Source organism: Dermacentor albipictus, chromosome 3 (genome assembly GCF_038994185.2).
Source record: "Dermacentor albipictus isolate Rhodes 1998 colony chromosome 3, USDA_Dalb.pri_finalv2, whole genome shotgun sequence".
Taxonomy (NCBI): Eukaryota; Metazoa; Arthropoda; class Arachnida; order Ixodida; family Ixodidae; genus Dermacentor; species Dermacentor albipictus.
The window spans coordinates 166,636,283-166,653,557 of record NC_091823.1 but is presented as its reverse complement, the minus strand read 5'-3'; the positions used below and the strand labels follow the sequence as shown (position 1 = coordinate 166,653,557).

General features: G+C 48.0%; 1 protein-coding gene across 2 annotated transcripts in view; it reads right to left on the bottom strand.

Moving 5' to 3' along the window:
- LOC139057651 (cytochrome P450 3A8-like) overlaps nt 1-17,275 on the bottom strand; it is a 90,138-nt gene that overhangs the window by 41,920 nt on the left and 30,943 nt on the right. For both annotated transcript variants that reach the window (XM_070536260.1, XM_070536261.1), the window contains 3 exons: nt 15,171-15,388; nt 14,506-14,695; nt 9,735-9,943 (listed from right to left, as the gene is read on the bottom strand). In XM_070536260.1, the coding sequence (XP_070392361.1) occupies nt 9,735-9,943; nt 14,506-14,695; nt 15,171-15,341 (570 nt within the window). In that variant the 5' untranslated portion in view covers nt 15,342-15,388. The remainder of the gene's footprint in view (nt 1-9,734; nt 9,944-14,505; nt 14,696-15,170; nt 15,389-17,275) is intronic.

The window sequence follows — 17,275 nt, the reverse complement described above, 5'->3', positions numbered from 1 at the left end:
TGCTGACCACTTGGAATTCCTTACTGCCCACCTAAATAACTTTGCATCCATTTTTCTCTAACTCTCGCCTAAATGTCCAAATGCGAGTGACCTTTTTTTTCATTCAGCACCATTGAAATTTGGCCGCCGTGGCCGGCAATCGAACCAGAGACGCGGTGTTCAGCGGCAGAACCCACACTGGGCCACTGAGTCCGGTGATCTGGCATGAAATACATCTGGAAGCAAGTAAGATCCCTTAGCCCGTATTCACAGAAAGCTCTTACGTTATGACCCTCCGCAAGAGCGAATTCCGGCTAATCCGGATGCCAGACATACTATTTGTGAAGGCTACCGGCCAATGGCAATTCATTCCTTTCCCCTTGCTTAGCTTGCGGTGGCTGATCGATAATCGGGGCAGCGTACAACGGAAGGTTAAAACTGCCGCTCAAACAGATCGTCAGCGAAGAAGTGTTGGCAGAGCGTTATCGCAAACGTGCCGAAAGGGCTCGACAACGTTACACGGTCACGCAAAAAAAAAAATGTTACATGCAAATCCATGCACCCCGGCAGCTCCGAGTAGCCAGTGTCCAAGTGATCGGTCGGCAGACATTTATTGCTTTCGGAACGAGGAAGTCCCAGATATTTAAAAAAAGCTTTACTTTTGTTCGGCTCATTAATGCATCTTTAATGCATGCACGTCACTTTCACATGGCGAGTTGTCGTAGTTTTGTGACGTCGCGTGACGGACAGGCGAATAGGGCGCAGCCAGATAACTTTTGAGGAAGAGCGGAGGGCTAACTGCAAATAAAGTGAAGAATCGGAAAACATTATTTTTCTTTTCTTTTTTTGGTCTAACCATCTATAATCAATACCTACACGTCGTATCAGATGAGGAGATTTCGCGGTTTTTCTGAAGCCGTGTGACAGGCAGGTGATATGGATGTGGTCCCATAAAGCGATCGTGGAGGGCTGATTGCAGAAATGAAATCGAAATAGTCTTGAAAAGCTTTACGCTATTCCGTCCCGGGTGCGCTCAGATAAGGGCAGACTTTGGGGTCCCCACTATTTCTTCACTACATCAAAATTTTTATATTGGGCGGTAAAATGCCTGTGTAGAAAGGACGCCTGTAAAAAAAAATGAAATGTCTGCAGAAAAAATGCACGCTGCATCTCGTAAGCCTTTGGTTTACGAGATGCAGCGTGCATTTTTTTTTTTAGAAACTTGTATACAAATAAAAATGGAGAAGATCATTTTCGCAACCTGCAAATTTTACGAATTTTAAGAATGATTCCTCAAAAACCAAAGCATTGTGCTCGGCCAATATTTTTAATTATACATTATTACGACTAGTCTAAGCAAATGTAAGTTTATGGCGCGCACAGTAGTTCTTTAATTAGAAAGATTTGCTTTTTCGACAAGCACTTCTCACTGACACCTAAATTAGTGACATTGTGAAGCAACGAAGCTGAATCTTTTTCTTACATATTTCCATAGGATTTCTCTTAAATTGAAGAAAAAATACGCAGCTCCACTACATAATTATTTCGTAATAAAATCCCGAAAGCGTAGAAATTGCAACTGTTACGAAAATGTTTCGTTCGTTGCAACACTTCAAACGGAAAACGTTAGCCTATTGGGGTCGAGCTCCACCACTAGAAAAGCTGGCGCCACCGTCGGCGTGACGTGGCATGAGGGATCACGTGGACACAGCGGCCGTGTCGGCTGCTTCCGAAGCGCTGAAGCGAGCTGAAAACGAAAGTTTAAGGTCCCACCTGCGCTACGGTTCCGATTAAATGGTGAGGCTTTCCCGCCTGGTATCTGCTTGACATCATTTGAAAGCATTATAATAAGTAATGGAAGCGTGCAGCATGGTAGGCTACTGATCGGTGCCGCTGTGTCGGATGTACGCAACCGAACCTGGCGTCCGCCTTATTCACACGTAGCCACAGGGCAAGGAGCTGCGTAAAGCCATCGGCTACAACTCGGGTATGCAGCAAGCACAGACGCGAGGAAGATTTCTGCTACGGCTTCGGAACTGCGATTTTCGGTGAGTAGCAGAAAATGCCCACTGAGACGCTCGCCCGCGCTCGCTGCCCGGCTAATGTCATAACGGTTTGGTCTATGAACCTGTTGGTGCTATACAGCAAGTCAGTGGAATGGAAAGGTGCGGTAAGAAGCACACTAAAATAAGCATGGCATATGGTCGTGTTTGCGTTATGAATTAACGCACTGGATTACGATACAGACGCAGCGGGAAATTGCACGCTGCAGAATAGCGGTAAACATTAAGTGCGACGCAACTTGAGAAATAATATTGAAACGTTCAAGAATTTAGAAAAGCAAAATTAAGATTGAATCATCGCGACGGCACATCACAGTCGCTGTAGGCGTTGTAGCCTCTATAACGAAATTATTTTTGAACAGGTCTAGATAGCATCCACTCAACAATGCTCGCTTGTGTACTGTCAAATGCTCATATTCTGCGACCTAAAGCTCACGGCACTGTGCGACAACGCGCTTGCAGCGAAAGCGAAACATTGTGCGCAGACGTACAGACAACCCACTATAAGAACATATTTCACATAGTTTGCTCTCAGCGTTCGCCTACCTTTCACGCCGGAAACCGGTTTGGGAGACTACATCGCGGTGATCACGCGCAGTGGCGTCCAATGTACGTATTCGGTAAACAGATAAGTCTATAAACGATTCTGTGCTTTCAGTTTGCCCAAGATTATTATTTCAGCAGTAAGAAACTTCCCTCGTTTTGAGAGTACTTACAGAAATGTCCAGGAGGGCTGCCGCGCTGTGTTTTTACTGAGCGCCGTAAGCCAAACCTATGAGGAGCGCGCCACGTGATCCCTCATACTACGTAACGGAGGCGCTTCCGACAGATGGCGACTCTGTAAGTCCTCGCCCCCAATATTGCTAATGCTAGACCCCTGTATGGTCATTTCTAAATATAATATAGAAATCACCTTCGTAAAGCATTCCGAGCTCATCGTTCTTGTGATCGTAAACAAAGTGCCTAAAACAGTGTGTGTGTGTGTGTATATATATATATATATATATATATATATATATATATATATATATATATATATATATATATATATATATATATATATATATATATATATATATCATAAGAAGCCAACAAACACTGACACCAAGGACAACCAAGACAACCAAGGACATGCTTAATAAATGAAATAAAGAAACGATAAATTAATGGAAATTAAAGTGGATGCAAAAACAACTTGCCGCAGATGGGAACCGAACCCACAACCTTCGCATTTCGCGTGCGATGCTCTACCAATGGAGCTACCGCGGCGCCGTTTTCCCATCCACTTTCTTGGGTATTTAGGTGTCCTAGTATGGGCCCCTCGGTTAACCCCCTTTCTTCTCGTTTTTATATATATATATATTGTTACGTCCAAGCGCGTCAAAGGGATGCGGGGATCAAGAAGAGAGGGGAAGAGGAGAACGAAGACTGTGCAGCGGCCATTCCTGTTGTTCGTAGCCTGCCGTTCCTGCTCTCGCACGTCTGAATAAACCCCTTTTCCCCGTGCTTGTAACAAATTGGTGGAGGTGCGGGGTACACCTCGTAACCACGGAGCCTACGCTGCTACAACTTCGCCGAAGCCGCCGACTTGCCGGACTTCCGCCACCATCACCTGACATAACTGAATACGCCTGCCAGATTCCCGAAGGTTCTGACGCGGCTTCAAGGCCAGCACCTGGCGTTCCGTGCAACACTACCGGGTGCCACTCACTTTCGAAGCAAAAGCCGGAGAAGATGTCGACGAGTGGCTCACAAACTACCAAAGGGTGAGCCGATCTCATGGTTGGAACTCGACCGCACAGTTGTCAAGTGTTGTGTTTTCCCTTACCGACACAGCACTCGTCTGGTATGAGAATCACGAAGACACGCTCACTTCATGGGAGCTTTTCGTAGAGCAGCTCAGAGCGTGTTTTGGAGACTCTAGCGCAAAAAAGAAACGCGCCGAGCAGACGCTTTCGCAAAGAGCTCAGATTCCCGGCGAGACCTGTATGACTTATATCGAAGAAGTGCTGAAACTGTGCAAAATAGTGAACTCTCAAATGTCTGAAGAGGACAAAGTTGGACATTTGTTGAAAGGGATAGCCGAAGACGTCTACAATTTTTTGATCGGCAAAGACAGCTTGGATTCCGTGTCTGACGTCATTCGCCACTGCAGGACCTTTGAGACGCTGAAGATGCGACCGATAATACCGAAGTTTGGTCGCCTGGCTAATGTCACAACGGTGGCAAGTGTAGACCCGAGTTCGTGTGTTGACCTTCCATCAACAATACGGCAGATTGTTCGCGAAGAGTTGCTCCATCGGGAAGAGATGTACCGTTGCACACCCGGCATCGCTGGTGCGTACTTACCACACGAGATGCGAAACACGGCCGTTTCGACCGCATGGCAACCCACGGTTCACTCAGCGACCGTCGAGTATAGGTCTACCCCACAAACGAGAGGGACCCTGAGCTATCAAGATCATGACTACGACCAACGCCCTCGCCGCACGCACGCCTCCGGGCGGCCGATGCCTGGCCATGATGAATGGGACCCACCTGCTGGCTATGCAGTCGACAGCAACATGCGTGACTACGTGCAAGAACATCGAAATTTGCGGCATCTGCCGGTGTGTTTCCAATGCGGTGTCGCGGGCCACATAGCGAGATTTTGCAATCGTCGCCCAACAACGTGGAATCGTCGATCGGGGGTATTCAACAAGGACCACACCTCCTACGAGGACAACTCAACGGCCATGCACCACCTCTTGGTCAGCTGGCGTCCCTCCTGGCAACGATTACTGGCAGAGAAGCTTCCGGAGCCGCTCGCCGGCATCTGACAGGAGTTTGACGCCACCGCCAACTTCTCGTGCACCGCGTTTACGTCAATCTCCATCGCCAGTGCGCCGCTCAGCCTCGCCTTCACAACCGGAAAACTAGCTAGCGCGGCCGATGGGGGTGAGGTCGCTCGACACGTGCTATCGACAGAAATGCCCCCTGCAGTTGCTATGATTAAGAACAAAGTGCATGTACTTGTGGATGGTGTTCCTACAATGGCTTTAGTGGATACCGGTGCAACTGTATCCGTAATGAGTCTCGGTTTTAAAGGTCAGTTGGGGCGCAAAGTTGTATTTCCGTGGGACCAGGCTGCAACGTTTTGTGGAGTGAGCGGCGAGTCGTTGCGCCCTGTTTGTGTGTGCACTGCTGAAGTGTCCCTGGCTGGTGGAGTTTTCGCGACGGAGTTTGTAGTTATTCCCCGATCGACGCACGAAGTGATTTCGGGCATCGACTTTTTGCGGCGGTGTGGTGCGACTGTTGATTGTCGCACGGGGAAAGTTTGCGTCGATGGCCGTGTTTCGTCCGGGCTCTTAGAGGAGACTTGCAGTCAAGGTGAACTTTGTGTGTCTGCAGATACTGTTGTGCCTGCGTCCACCTCGGTGTGCGTGCCGGTTGTATGTCGCGGTTCAGTTCCAGACAGTTTCGATGCCTCCGTAGAGCCAATGCATCTAAATTGTGTGAAGAAGAACGTTTTTGTCCCTCATTGTGTGGTATCCATCGGCAACGGGCGTGCTGGCTTGTGGACGGCCAACTGCTCGGCAGAACCCGTCCTGCTTCCAGACGGCTTGAAACTCGCCTACTTTACAGAATACACGTCTTCGTCCGTAGCCGTACTAACAGACTCGCCGTGTGAACCTGCTGACCTTCGCCAAGTCTCAGACAAAAAGCTTCTGTCTATGATAAACAAGTCGCTCAGCACAAGGGAGCGCCATACCTTGGTGGATACGCTTTCTAAGCATCTGTCAGTGTTTGACTTTGCGCAGCCGGACAAAGCGTTCTCGATTCCCGAGTCACGAACGCGCCATACTATCGATACGGGATCTGCGCGCCCGATCAGGCAAAAGCCTTATCGCGTGTCGCCTAACGAGCGCAAGATAATCGGGGAACAAGTGAGTGACATGATGAAAAATGGAATAATACAAGAGTCCTCGAGTCCTTGGGCAGCTCCGGTCATACTTGTCAGAAAGAAAGACGGTAACTGGAGATTTTGCGTCGATTATCGAAGATCAAACGCCGTGACTAAGAAGGATGTCTACCCGCTGCCCCGGATTGATGATGCAATCGATTGCCTTCATTCGGCCTCTTATTTTTCTTCAGTGGACCTGCGCTCAGGATATTGGCAAATCCCGATACACCCGACAGACAGAGAGAAAACAGCCTTCATAACCCCGGATGGATTATTCGAATTCAATGTGATGCCATTTGGGTTGTGCAACGCTCCAGCAACCTTTGAAAGGTTCATGGACACCATTCTGCGTGGGTTAAAATGGAACATCTGTATGTGCTATCTTGACGACGTTGTTATATTCGGGCGCACATTCAATGAGCACAATACGCGCCTGGATATTGTCCTCGACTGCATCAAAAACGCCGGCCTGGTTCTGAACTCAAAGAAATGTAAATTTGGTGACCGTCAAACCCTTGTGCTGGGTCATCTTGTTGACAAAGACGGTATCCGGCCTGATCCCCTCAAGACGGCAGCTGTCGAGGCATTCAGTGCACCGCAGTCAGTGAAGCAACTTCGTAGTTTTCTGGGTCTTTGCTCTTACTTTTGCCGATGTATTCCTGGTTTTGCTGACGTCGCTTATCCTCTGACAAATCTCCTACATAAAGACGCACGGTTGAGTGGACACCCGAGTGCGATTCTGCATTTCGTCAGCTGAAGTTCCTGTTAACCTCTCGACCTATCCTTCGCCACTTCAATCCTACTGCGCCGACAGAAATCCACACAGATGCTAGTGGCGTTGGTCTGGGTGCCGTATTGGTCCAACGCTATGACGACCGTCAGCACGTGATTGCTTATGCAAGCCGCTCATTAAGCAAACCTGAACGGAATTACACGGTGACAGAGCAAGAATGCCTCGCTGTAATCTTTGCGGTTCAGCGATTTCGCTCGTACTTGTACGGACGCCCATTCCAAGTCGTCACAGACCACCATTCCCTGTGCTGGCTCGTGAACCTTCGCGACCCTTGTGGTCGCCTTGCGCGCTGGGCTTTGAGGTTGCAGGAATATAACTTCACTGTTTCCTACAAGAGTGGCCGAAAACACGCGGACGCAGACTGCCTTTCCCGTATGCCGCTAGCCACGACGGACTGCGACGCAGACGATTTTGATCATCTCGTCGCTTCTGTGACACCCGCTTTTCCAGATATCGATGCGTTCAAAACAGAACAACGGACAGACACTAAATTGGAGCCACTCTTTACTTCAGCCCATTCAAGTGCAACAAGCAGCTACTGTGTACGTGACGGGCTCCTGTACAAAAGGAACTACTCAAGCACGGGTGCACGCTTCCTTCTAGTGGTGCCTGAGCGTCTCCGGCCAGTAATCCTTCAGGCTATGCACGATGACCCTACCTCTGGGCACTTAGGCACTGTGCGCACACTTTATCGCATTCAAGAACGCTTTTACTGGCCCCGGATGCGACATTCGGTTGAGTTTTATGTCGCCAGCTGCATACAGTGCCAACGTCGGAAACGCCCAACCACTGCCCCATCTGGTCTCCTTCAACCTGTGCCGCCTTCCAGCTCACCCTTTCGGCAAGTTGGAATTGATCTGTTAGGCCCTTTTCCAAAGTCATCTAAGGGGAACCGCTGGATAATTGTCTGCGCCGACTATTTCACACGCTATTGCGAGACGGCGGCTATACCATCAGCAACTGCCACGGAAGTGTCGCTTTTCTTACTTCACGCTATTGTTCTACGACATGGACCACCTGGTGTTATCATAAGCGACCGGGGACGTCAATTCACGGCGGATATAGTGGAAGAGCTTGCGCGTTTGTGTCACTCGCACCTCAGGCACTCGACGCCATATCATCCGCAAACGAACGGCCTCACTGAGCGCACTAATCGAACGATCACAAATATGCTTTCCATGTATGTTGCGTCCGATCACAAGAATTGGGATGAAGTTCTACCGTTTATTACTTACGCATATAACACCGCCAAGCACGAGACAACCGGCTACAGCCCCTTCTTTCTTCTATATTGCTCGGCCGCCCCGGTATACGCTCGACACTGTACTCCCTTTTTACCACCACGACAATCCTACGGTCGCCGATACACTGTGCCTCGCTGAAGAGGCTCGGAGACTTGCGCGTCTTCGGACTTTGGCATCACAAGAAAACTCCAAAGCCCGCTACGACGCACGACATCGGCCAGTTACATATAACCCTGGTGATCTCGTTTGGCTTTGGACTCCCACAAGGAAGCGCGGTTTGTGTCAAAAGCTGCTGGCAAACTACGATGGACTGTATGTTGTCATCGACAAAGTCAGCGAAGTGAACTATACTCTCGCGCGCCTCACGAACACTGGTAGACGTTCTGCTAGGACACACGTCGCGCATGTCGCACGGTTGAAATCATGCACGCCACGACAAGCTAGTTGACTCGCCCAGGGGGCTTTGTCTGCGAGGGGAGGTATGTTACGTCCAAGCGCGTCAAAGGGACGCGGGGATCAAGAAGAGAGGGGAAGAGGAGAACGAAGACTGTGCAGCGGCCATTCCTGTTGTTCGTAGCCTGCCGTTCCTGCTCTCGCACGCCTGAATAAACCCCTTTTCCCCGTGCTTGTAACAATATATATATATATATATATATATATATATATATATAGCCTCTGTTGAGCCATGAAAAGAGTTGAGGTTGGGATTTCAAGGCTCCTGTAGCAGTATTTTCCCTACGGTACGTTGAGGTAGTAAGCACGCGACAGCGCGCACAGCGGTGTTTAAGCTGCTCTGGGGAAACTACTTCTGACACTACTCTCTAATTACTCCCGCTATATCAAATGTTCCCAGTGTATATGAGCGATGCATCAGCCTACAGTGGGAAAGTGGGATGACTCCATTGCAGTAAAGGGGTCAACGTTGCTGAGATGTTGTTGTTGAGAAAGGTGTTGAGATAAGTCGGAAAAGGATTTCTGAATATGTTTAGTGTTTACAAAAATTTTATATTAGATAGAAAAACTCTTCCACACAATGAAACGGAGTCTACTTTTCCAACATACGTCTTTGTTTCACACAAAAAAGCATTAACTGAGACAAGGTGCAAAAATCTTGTTATCGAGTTATCGAGTTGCAAAATGTCGCAACTTAAAAAGCGCGTCGTTTACAGAATACACCTTTCTAAGCAAAAGACATTGTACTCTACATCTACGCGACTTCTGTCACGGAATCATGGTAAATTGAGTTTACTTAGTCGTAGCATGGCAGACAAAAACAGCCCAAAACTATTGATTCCTTTCTACGGAGGCCTTTGTCCACCTCACGCAAAAATTTGGCTGAAGAAGAATATTAGTCGGGACCCCCTTAGTTCATCTTTGTATGAACGCACCCTATATTCAGAACAATATTTCCGTTTTGTATAATGTCTAATGGAAGAATGTCGAACGGAAGGAACCAGACGCTTAGTCAGAGCAATCATTGCCGCACTACGAATCGGTGATGGCCAGTGAGATGCAACAAAGTTAATTTAAAAGTCCGCAAGAATTACAGTGTCAGAAAAACGGAGTTTGAACAAACCCGTTGATTCCCATATCAGCTGAACTGCACACTGGGGACGCGCACCGAAACTAGCGTCATATTTCCCTCTCGTATTATTCACTGAAGCTCTAGAGCCACTGAAACGAACTGTAAGCGAAAAAGCGTGTGTACCGACCTGCCAGGCGAAGGCGCACTTGGTGATGACGTCGAGAGAGAACCCCTGGGCCACCTTGAACATGTCGACCGTCTGCTGGGCGCGGCAACGCTCCTCGAGCACCTCCATCATGGTGTCGACGCAGGTGCGAACGATGGGCGCCATCTGCTTCATCTTGACCGAGCTGAACGTCGGGTTGAGCACGCTGCGCACGCGCTTCCACTCGGCGCCTGCAAAACAATCGCGCGGCGCCGTTGGATTGCGTAGACATTTTCAACGAGAACTCCATGGACGTCACCATGACGCATTCTGGGCTGTGGGAAATGCGCGTGAGTCGCGGGGCACAAGCGTTGTAGAAGTTCGCGCGTGTGCCTTTGCACTCCCGCGCCACAGTCCAGAGAGGCGGCTCGTTCTCGCAGTCCTGGCTCTTCCCGATTGGTTTCGCTGTACACTAGTGCCTATTGGAAGAACTGCTGCACAATCCTTCAAGAACAACGTTTGTTCGCCAGTAAAGCCAATGTGAATGTCAGTGCCAATTTTATAGGCACCGAGCACTGGCCAGGTGGCGTTGCAGCTGAACGTTTCGGCGTTCTACAAAATCTGCTGACGGCAGCTACTTGGGCTACGGTGAAAATGAGACGCCGTTCTGAACAGCAACACATGCGTAGTCGTGAACCGTAGCCTGATCCGCGGCACAGCGTTCGAACACACATGGCATAGACGGTTGTGGTATATGCACATATACTGGGTTTTTCAGCGTACACTTTCAAAATTTTTTTAAAGTTTGCCTGCGGCAGATTGCACAATACTAGTTCATGAGCTGGTCTACTCGAAGAGGCGGATATTAATTGCACAGAAAATTGAAATACACAAGTGACTAATAACAAAAATTCACATTTGTTTTTTTTAATATTTACCTTTATGGCCTATATTGCAATTTACAAGTTATAGCAACTGATCTTGCAAGGCGAATCCCCTTGGAACGACTTCTCAGGGTGACAACAGTTCCGAGATAATAATTCCCAAACTTCGCATTTTTCTTGTGTTCTGTGTCCACCCTCGCGCTGATTACGTCATCATGGCATTCCAACTAGCCCGGTCTCACACCTCGCTTCAGTTTATGGCTCGACGCTATTTGCGAAAGACGCCAGTATAGCAGTTTCATGGGTGAGTGTTGGGACAGACCTGCCCGCGTGATATCCGTATCTCAATCTCATGCAACATTCTACACAGAAAGGGTATCGTTGACTGTTCAAGAGAAGTAGTGTATAGCATACCTCTTTCCTGCGGGCTGCGTTATGTGGGACAGACGAGAAGGTGCCTAAATGTGAGGTTGCGGGTGCATAATTGGAAAGTGCAAAAAGGGGAAGGGGGTCCCCTCGTAATGCATTTCTCTCTATGCAAATGTCGTTCACTTTTTTGACAAAACAGAAATGCAGAAAAAAAAGAAATGGCAAAGAAATGTGCATGAAAACGCAAGACTTATCAGCGAGGTAGCGGCTATTGCACGAGGCAATTGCGTTAGTAAACCGTCCACATCGTTGACAGCTAAATAATTTGCTTACTTGGGATCTGCACGCGGGCGCGGGGAGCCGCCTTAGGCCTTGGCGGGCTCTTGGTTTGTGGTGCGCATGTCAACTTGTACAACTATATCTGGTTGTGATTATTCATGCCTTTTAGCAATAAACGCCAGTTGGTACTCATAAAGTTTGGCACGGATAGTCTCACTACTTATGTGCCACGTCTTTTGAAACGCTATGCTAGAGAATGACGGGACACAATAGGAATGTGCTATAAGCGTGCCCTTCGATGTGACCTATCCAAACATGCACAATTTGATGCAGGGCTCTGTGCAATAAATCTAAGGGAAGCAGCTATAAACTGATACAAGTGCAAGAAATAAAGCAATAAGAAAAAGATTTACGAGAACAAAATGTTTCATTACAGGCTACTCGTGCAGATTAATTTAGTGCTGGGAACATGCCACCACAAAGTTGGCGAGTGGGTCGGAGCGACAGGCAATCCCAGAAACTAAAGCAAAGGAGTATTTCTGTAAAATATATTTCGTAAAGAAAATATTACATCGCTCTTGTAGTTTCCTGAAATTCCTGGAGCTTCCAGAATTTCCTTTAAAGGGCTCAGGGCGCACTTTCGATGTTAACTTTTTATATGTGACCCAATTTTTTTGTGTGTGTGAGATGGCATTTTCTCTCGTGGACGCATTTTATCACTTAATTTGGTCTTTCTGTGCAGAGCATGATTAGTCTAATGTATATTCAACGTTTTCAGTTTCTGAACAAGAGCATACCGCACTTTAGGTTGGGTCCATCCAATGCAAAAATGTACTTTGTGTACGTGGTACATAATTATGTCTGTGTAATAACGTCTTAAAATTAAATTATGTGGCATTACGTGCCAAAACCACTTTCTGATTATGAGGCACGCCGTAGTGTGGTACTCCGAAAATTTGAACAACCTGGGGTTCTTGAACGTGCACCTGAATCTATGCACACGGGTGTTTTCGCGTTTCTCCCCATGTAATATTGTCTTAATACAATCGCTTACCTATACTGGACTACTTACCTGCACTCTTTGGATTTATGCAAAATATAATGAACTTTGCAAACCACGTGTCTCTGGACATTCGGACGCACCCTCGACCTAAACTGTTGCGTGCATCATCTTGAAATTGGTATGAGACATGTGATATTATTGCGTTAACAAATGGGCCCATCCAGGCGCATTTCTGCCGTCGCCGTCGGCGTGAGCGCCGCTGTGAGGTTCCGTATGAAGTCCAAGGCGATAAAATCGTCGCCGCGCGCCATATGGTGTACGTGCGAGTGAAAGCGTGCGAGGATGAGCCGGTGATCGAGGATGAATCGCGGTTGATGCCAGACGCAGCACGAAGGCCAGTTTGCTCACTGCTGCTGCCGCGTTTCCTCACTCCAGCGTTTTGACTGCGAGTCTCCGCGGTCATCGAGTGAGATGTGTTCATGTTTGCTTGTGCGCGCGTGACACCTTGCTCGCTAATTTAATTAGTCTGCCTAAGTTTACAAGCTTATACGGCCGATAAAAATAATATACTTACTTCGTATGCTGTCCACTAATTTGCTATCGCAATCGATTCTTTGCCTTTCGGGCGAAACTGCCACCTTTTTTATTTGTGCGCTGCGCATACTAAGTTGTCAGCAACTGCGTTTCCTTGAAATACACGGTAGGTAGGAAGCCACTATAACAACATATCGTGATGAAATCACGGCACAGTGCCATGGTGTGGTAGGCTTCTATGAAGAAGCCCGTGGTAATGTTGCCGTGAAGCCACCTTGTTCTGTGAGCAAGCAGAAAAGGGTGCGGCGTGGGAATCGCTGCCATTTACGAACTTTGTCCTACTGATGTGCATCCCTTGTAATGGTGATCTGCTATAATTTGCAGCGCAGGGTTCATCTGCAGTGCTCTGCCAATTGCCCAGATACCTGGTACTTGTGACAATGATTGGCCGGATGCAGATGTTCATCTAGCCTGTGACTCGTAACACCGAGTAATACTCTCTCAGGCATCGATCCATCGCAACTGAACTCTAGAATAACACGACGCAGGAGGTGTGACTGCACTCTGCCATCAAGTTGGCGATAGCATCTGTCGATGGGCGGAGCTCACTCCCAAATCTCTAATTGTTCCGCGAGCTGTTCTCTATGTATTCCAAGGGGGCGTGCTTTATCTCTTCCAGGATTCCTCATGTAGCAGTCTGGTATAAAAGCCTTTGCAGGTAAGCCTGCAATTAGTAACTAAATATGTAATTAGGCGAAATACAAAAATATACTGAGTATCTGCAAGCGACGGCTAGCAACATTACCTTCTTTCTGTTGAGCTACAAGGCACTCGCATATATTTTTTTTTTAATTTTGGCACATGTTACGTGGGGCACCCTGTATATATATACGAGCAATGCTCCAGTCTCTCTTGCATGACCGCATGGTCCTATGTCATTCAAGGCGCAAAAAGACAACTGTTGTTATTTGTAAAGGTTGGGCTAGCTGGTTACTCAAACATTTGAACACAATCATTAAAAGCAATATGGCGATAAACGAATCGATGAGTGACTTTATGTTCCCAGCACTGAAGCTGATCAGGCGCCCTTGACGTGCATGCTTCCGGTTGCTATTTCATTCGTTTAGCGCCGGCAATGTGCTCCGTAATCACAGCAGACAAATGATAAAATCTGCGAAATATCAGACCCCATTGCTTGATTTTTCTAGCACATCCAATGGCACTACTGCAGTTAACTCCATTATCCCATACGAATTTCATGAACACCAAGCGTCAAATAAAGCTCGATTCAAGCGGTAATTAACCACCGCCCACCCCAAAAATTCTTAAAATTAAAAGGCGGAAGCGTGAGAGAAGGGGAAAGGGAATCTATTAAAGTGGCCACTTGCATTCTTCACACAAGAAGACCGATGTCGTGTTGTCATTTGTCAGATGAAGGAATCTAATTTCGTTATCGGGTTTACACATACTCCTACCAACAGCTTTGGCTTCACGACATGTGGCCACTTCTACGTCTCTTTTAGAAAGATATGGCTAACTGGTACAATAGACGCGATATCACGAATGTCCGAACTTTCACGCCTTGGGCATTACCTCAGAGAACGAGATAGGAAGTACTGTACCGACCAGCAGTGATAACGATGCTTGCACGACTATAGTGTTGCATTACCTCTGCTGCGTAACAGAGCACCCTTCACCTCTACCTGCTAGTATATGGCACGACATCTTGCGGAATAGTGCCTGCCTTTCAGCTGTAGCATGCAGCTGGCGAAAGGTTCCACGCTGAGCACGAACGGGGCCCGGTCGTGGAAGGTGGGGAACTCCTTGACGAGGCACTGCTTGACTATCTCCAGGTCCGAGACCACAATGTACGGCATCTCGCCGCTATAGTATCCGAACACCTTGCCGTACTCAGCTATCCACCGTTCCATGACCTGCGCCAGAAAGAAGGGCAAAATTGAGAAGGCTACGTATTCACGCAGCCGCCGTCTGATATGATTTTAAATAAATCCTTGTGTGCCTCTATAATGTCCCTAAAGCTTCTTTTACCTGTGCTGCCCTAAGTAAGCTCCAGCGGCCAAGGAGAAAACGCTGGCGCAGAATTATTTATACGCATCTAGAGTACGCGCACCAATGCGCCAGCTTAACGTCCCATCGTATTAAACAATGAGATGAGGATTACGTCAACAGGCTAGCGCTTTCAAGTCGGCAGCACCCGTCAACCGAAACTGAGTGCCCTACACGCTGCTGCAGTAAGCGGGAAATCGTCCTATGGGAGCCTTTCATAAAAGCAGAGTAGAAATCACGGTGGCAATAACTGCTTGTCTTACGCGACTTCTTTTGCCCTGGCCTATACTGGTTTCTGTTACACCTCCCTGCCATCGCCCAAATCGGCGTGTGCGCACTCACTTGCAAGCGATTCTCCCTGAGTTGCAAGAAGTTTCCCCAGAAGAAGTCCGGTTCGGGTCCCGGGATGCCATGACGCCGGAAGAGGCCCAGCTTCCACTTTCTCCGCAGGAACCAGGACAGCGACGCGGACGCTGCCACCAGCAGCAGCGACAGCAACACTTCGGCCCACATGCTGTCAAGCGCTGCGGAGCCGCTTCTGTCCCTCACACGTTTTCTTCCTGCACCAGTACGAAGGGACGCCGTAACCTTTCCCTCGCTCCTCCCCCTATTAAACAACTTGGTTTTCTAACCATTGTCCGGCCCAAGCTGGAGTATGCCGATGATATTTTTGACCCCCACCACAATAACCTTATTAATGCCCTCGAATCGGTTCAGAACCACGCGACACGATTTATCCTGTCAACTTATTCGTACAACTCAAGAATCTCAGCACTAAAAGCCCAAACAAACGTACCCTCTCTAGCCTCACGCCGTAGAATAGCACGTCTTAACCTTTTTCATAATTTTTTTTCATTCTTTGCCTTTTGACAACCCGTACATAAAAAGAGCACATCGCATTGCCTGCACCAGACACTCTAACACAATACATCCCCCACAAGCCCATACCATTACTTTTCAGCAATCATTTTTTTCTGCGCACAACACGAGAATGGAACGGCCTGCCCGCCGAAGTTGCCACTATCATCGACCCACTTGCATTCAAGAGACTCATCGGAAATATCCCTTTGTAATTTGTAGTATCTATCTTTGTCATTAACCCCCGCGCCCTCATGTAATGTCTGAACAGAGACCTTTGAGGAAATAAATAAATAAATAAATAAATAAATAAATAAATAAATTGAATTCAGCGCCGGCAAACGAGACCACGAGTACATTTGCGGTTCCTGTAGGTGGCAGTTCTATGATTACGATGAAGTGGTTGGAAAGGCTTACTTACCGCTACTTCATTTATGAATGAGCACGGAAATCGCACTGATGAGCGGATGCAAAACGCGATATACCTTTGATTCAAGCATTATTACGCTATGAATAAAATGAGTGGAAACGAGGAATAAACATATTCACCCACGATTACGATACTCCCTACTGCGAAATTTGAGCGAAGCTCATAGGTGGCATCATTTCGCGATATATCGGCTGGCGCGGATAATCTGTTTCGTGCGGGCTGTTGCAAATGAAGCGAAGTGTGTGACGTATGGGGGCGATTCATAGGCGCCGCCGCCGACAGGCCTCCCAGACGACTCGCGCTATTATGGCGCCATCTCGTAGTCATTGTCGCCGCAGTACGCTTTTCTTCTCACGCTGTCGCCATACCCTCTTCCGCTTTCCTCCTCGTGTATTTCATCCACCCCTGCGCTCCGCATTCGCTCGCTTCTTTCACTGTGCTCGTTCACTCGGTGACGCCGAGCAACACGACGCCGAGGCACGCCGACACTCGCCGCAGGAACGGGCGCTTACGAGCTGCGCTCTAAAATAAATCGAGTGAACGCAAGTAGAAGGAAACAGTAGGCAAAAAAAATGAAACATAAGAAGGAATAGCGACTGCCGCATAAGCAGCACATACTGAAAGTATTTTATTTTTAACACTTCAAATACGTTATGAGAGAGGGAGAGAAAAGGATGCATAAAAAGGCAGGGAGGTTAACCAGAGGCAGTTCCCGTTGGCTAACCTGCACGGGCGGAAGGGTGAAGGGGGATAAAAATAGAATGAGAGCGGAAGGTCGAGATAGAGAGAAATAGAGACGAACACGAACAAACCGCATACACTATAGAGCGGTAGGGAGCGGCGTTCTTAATGTCTATCGTGAAGCCCCGCAGACTGCAGGAACCTTAATAACGCGAGTAAGGCCTTCAGCGCGGATGTTCTGTGGGAGTACTGACCTAAAGCTTTGAGTTCCGATAGTGGACGATTGTCCAACCGGTCCAGTACTCTGCACAGCACTTGTCTCTGGGCACTATATCGCGGGCAGACATAGATAATACGTACGAGCGTCTCATCGATGTTGCATACGGCGCACGTGGAGCTGTTGGCCATTCCAATAAGGAAAGTATATGAGTTCGTAAATGCAACGCCTAGCCACAGACGGTACACCATGGTCTGTTCA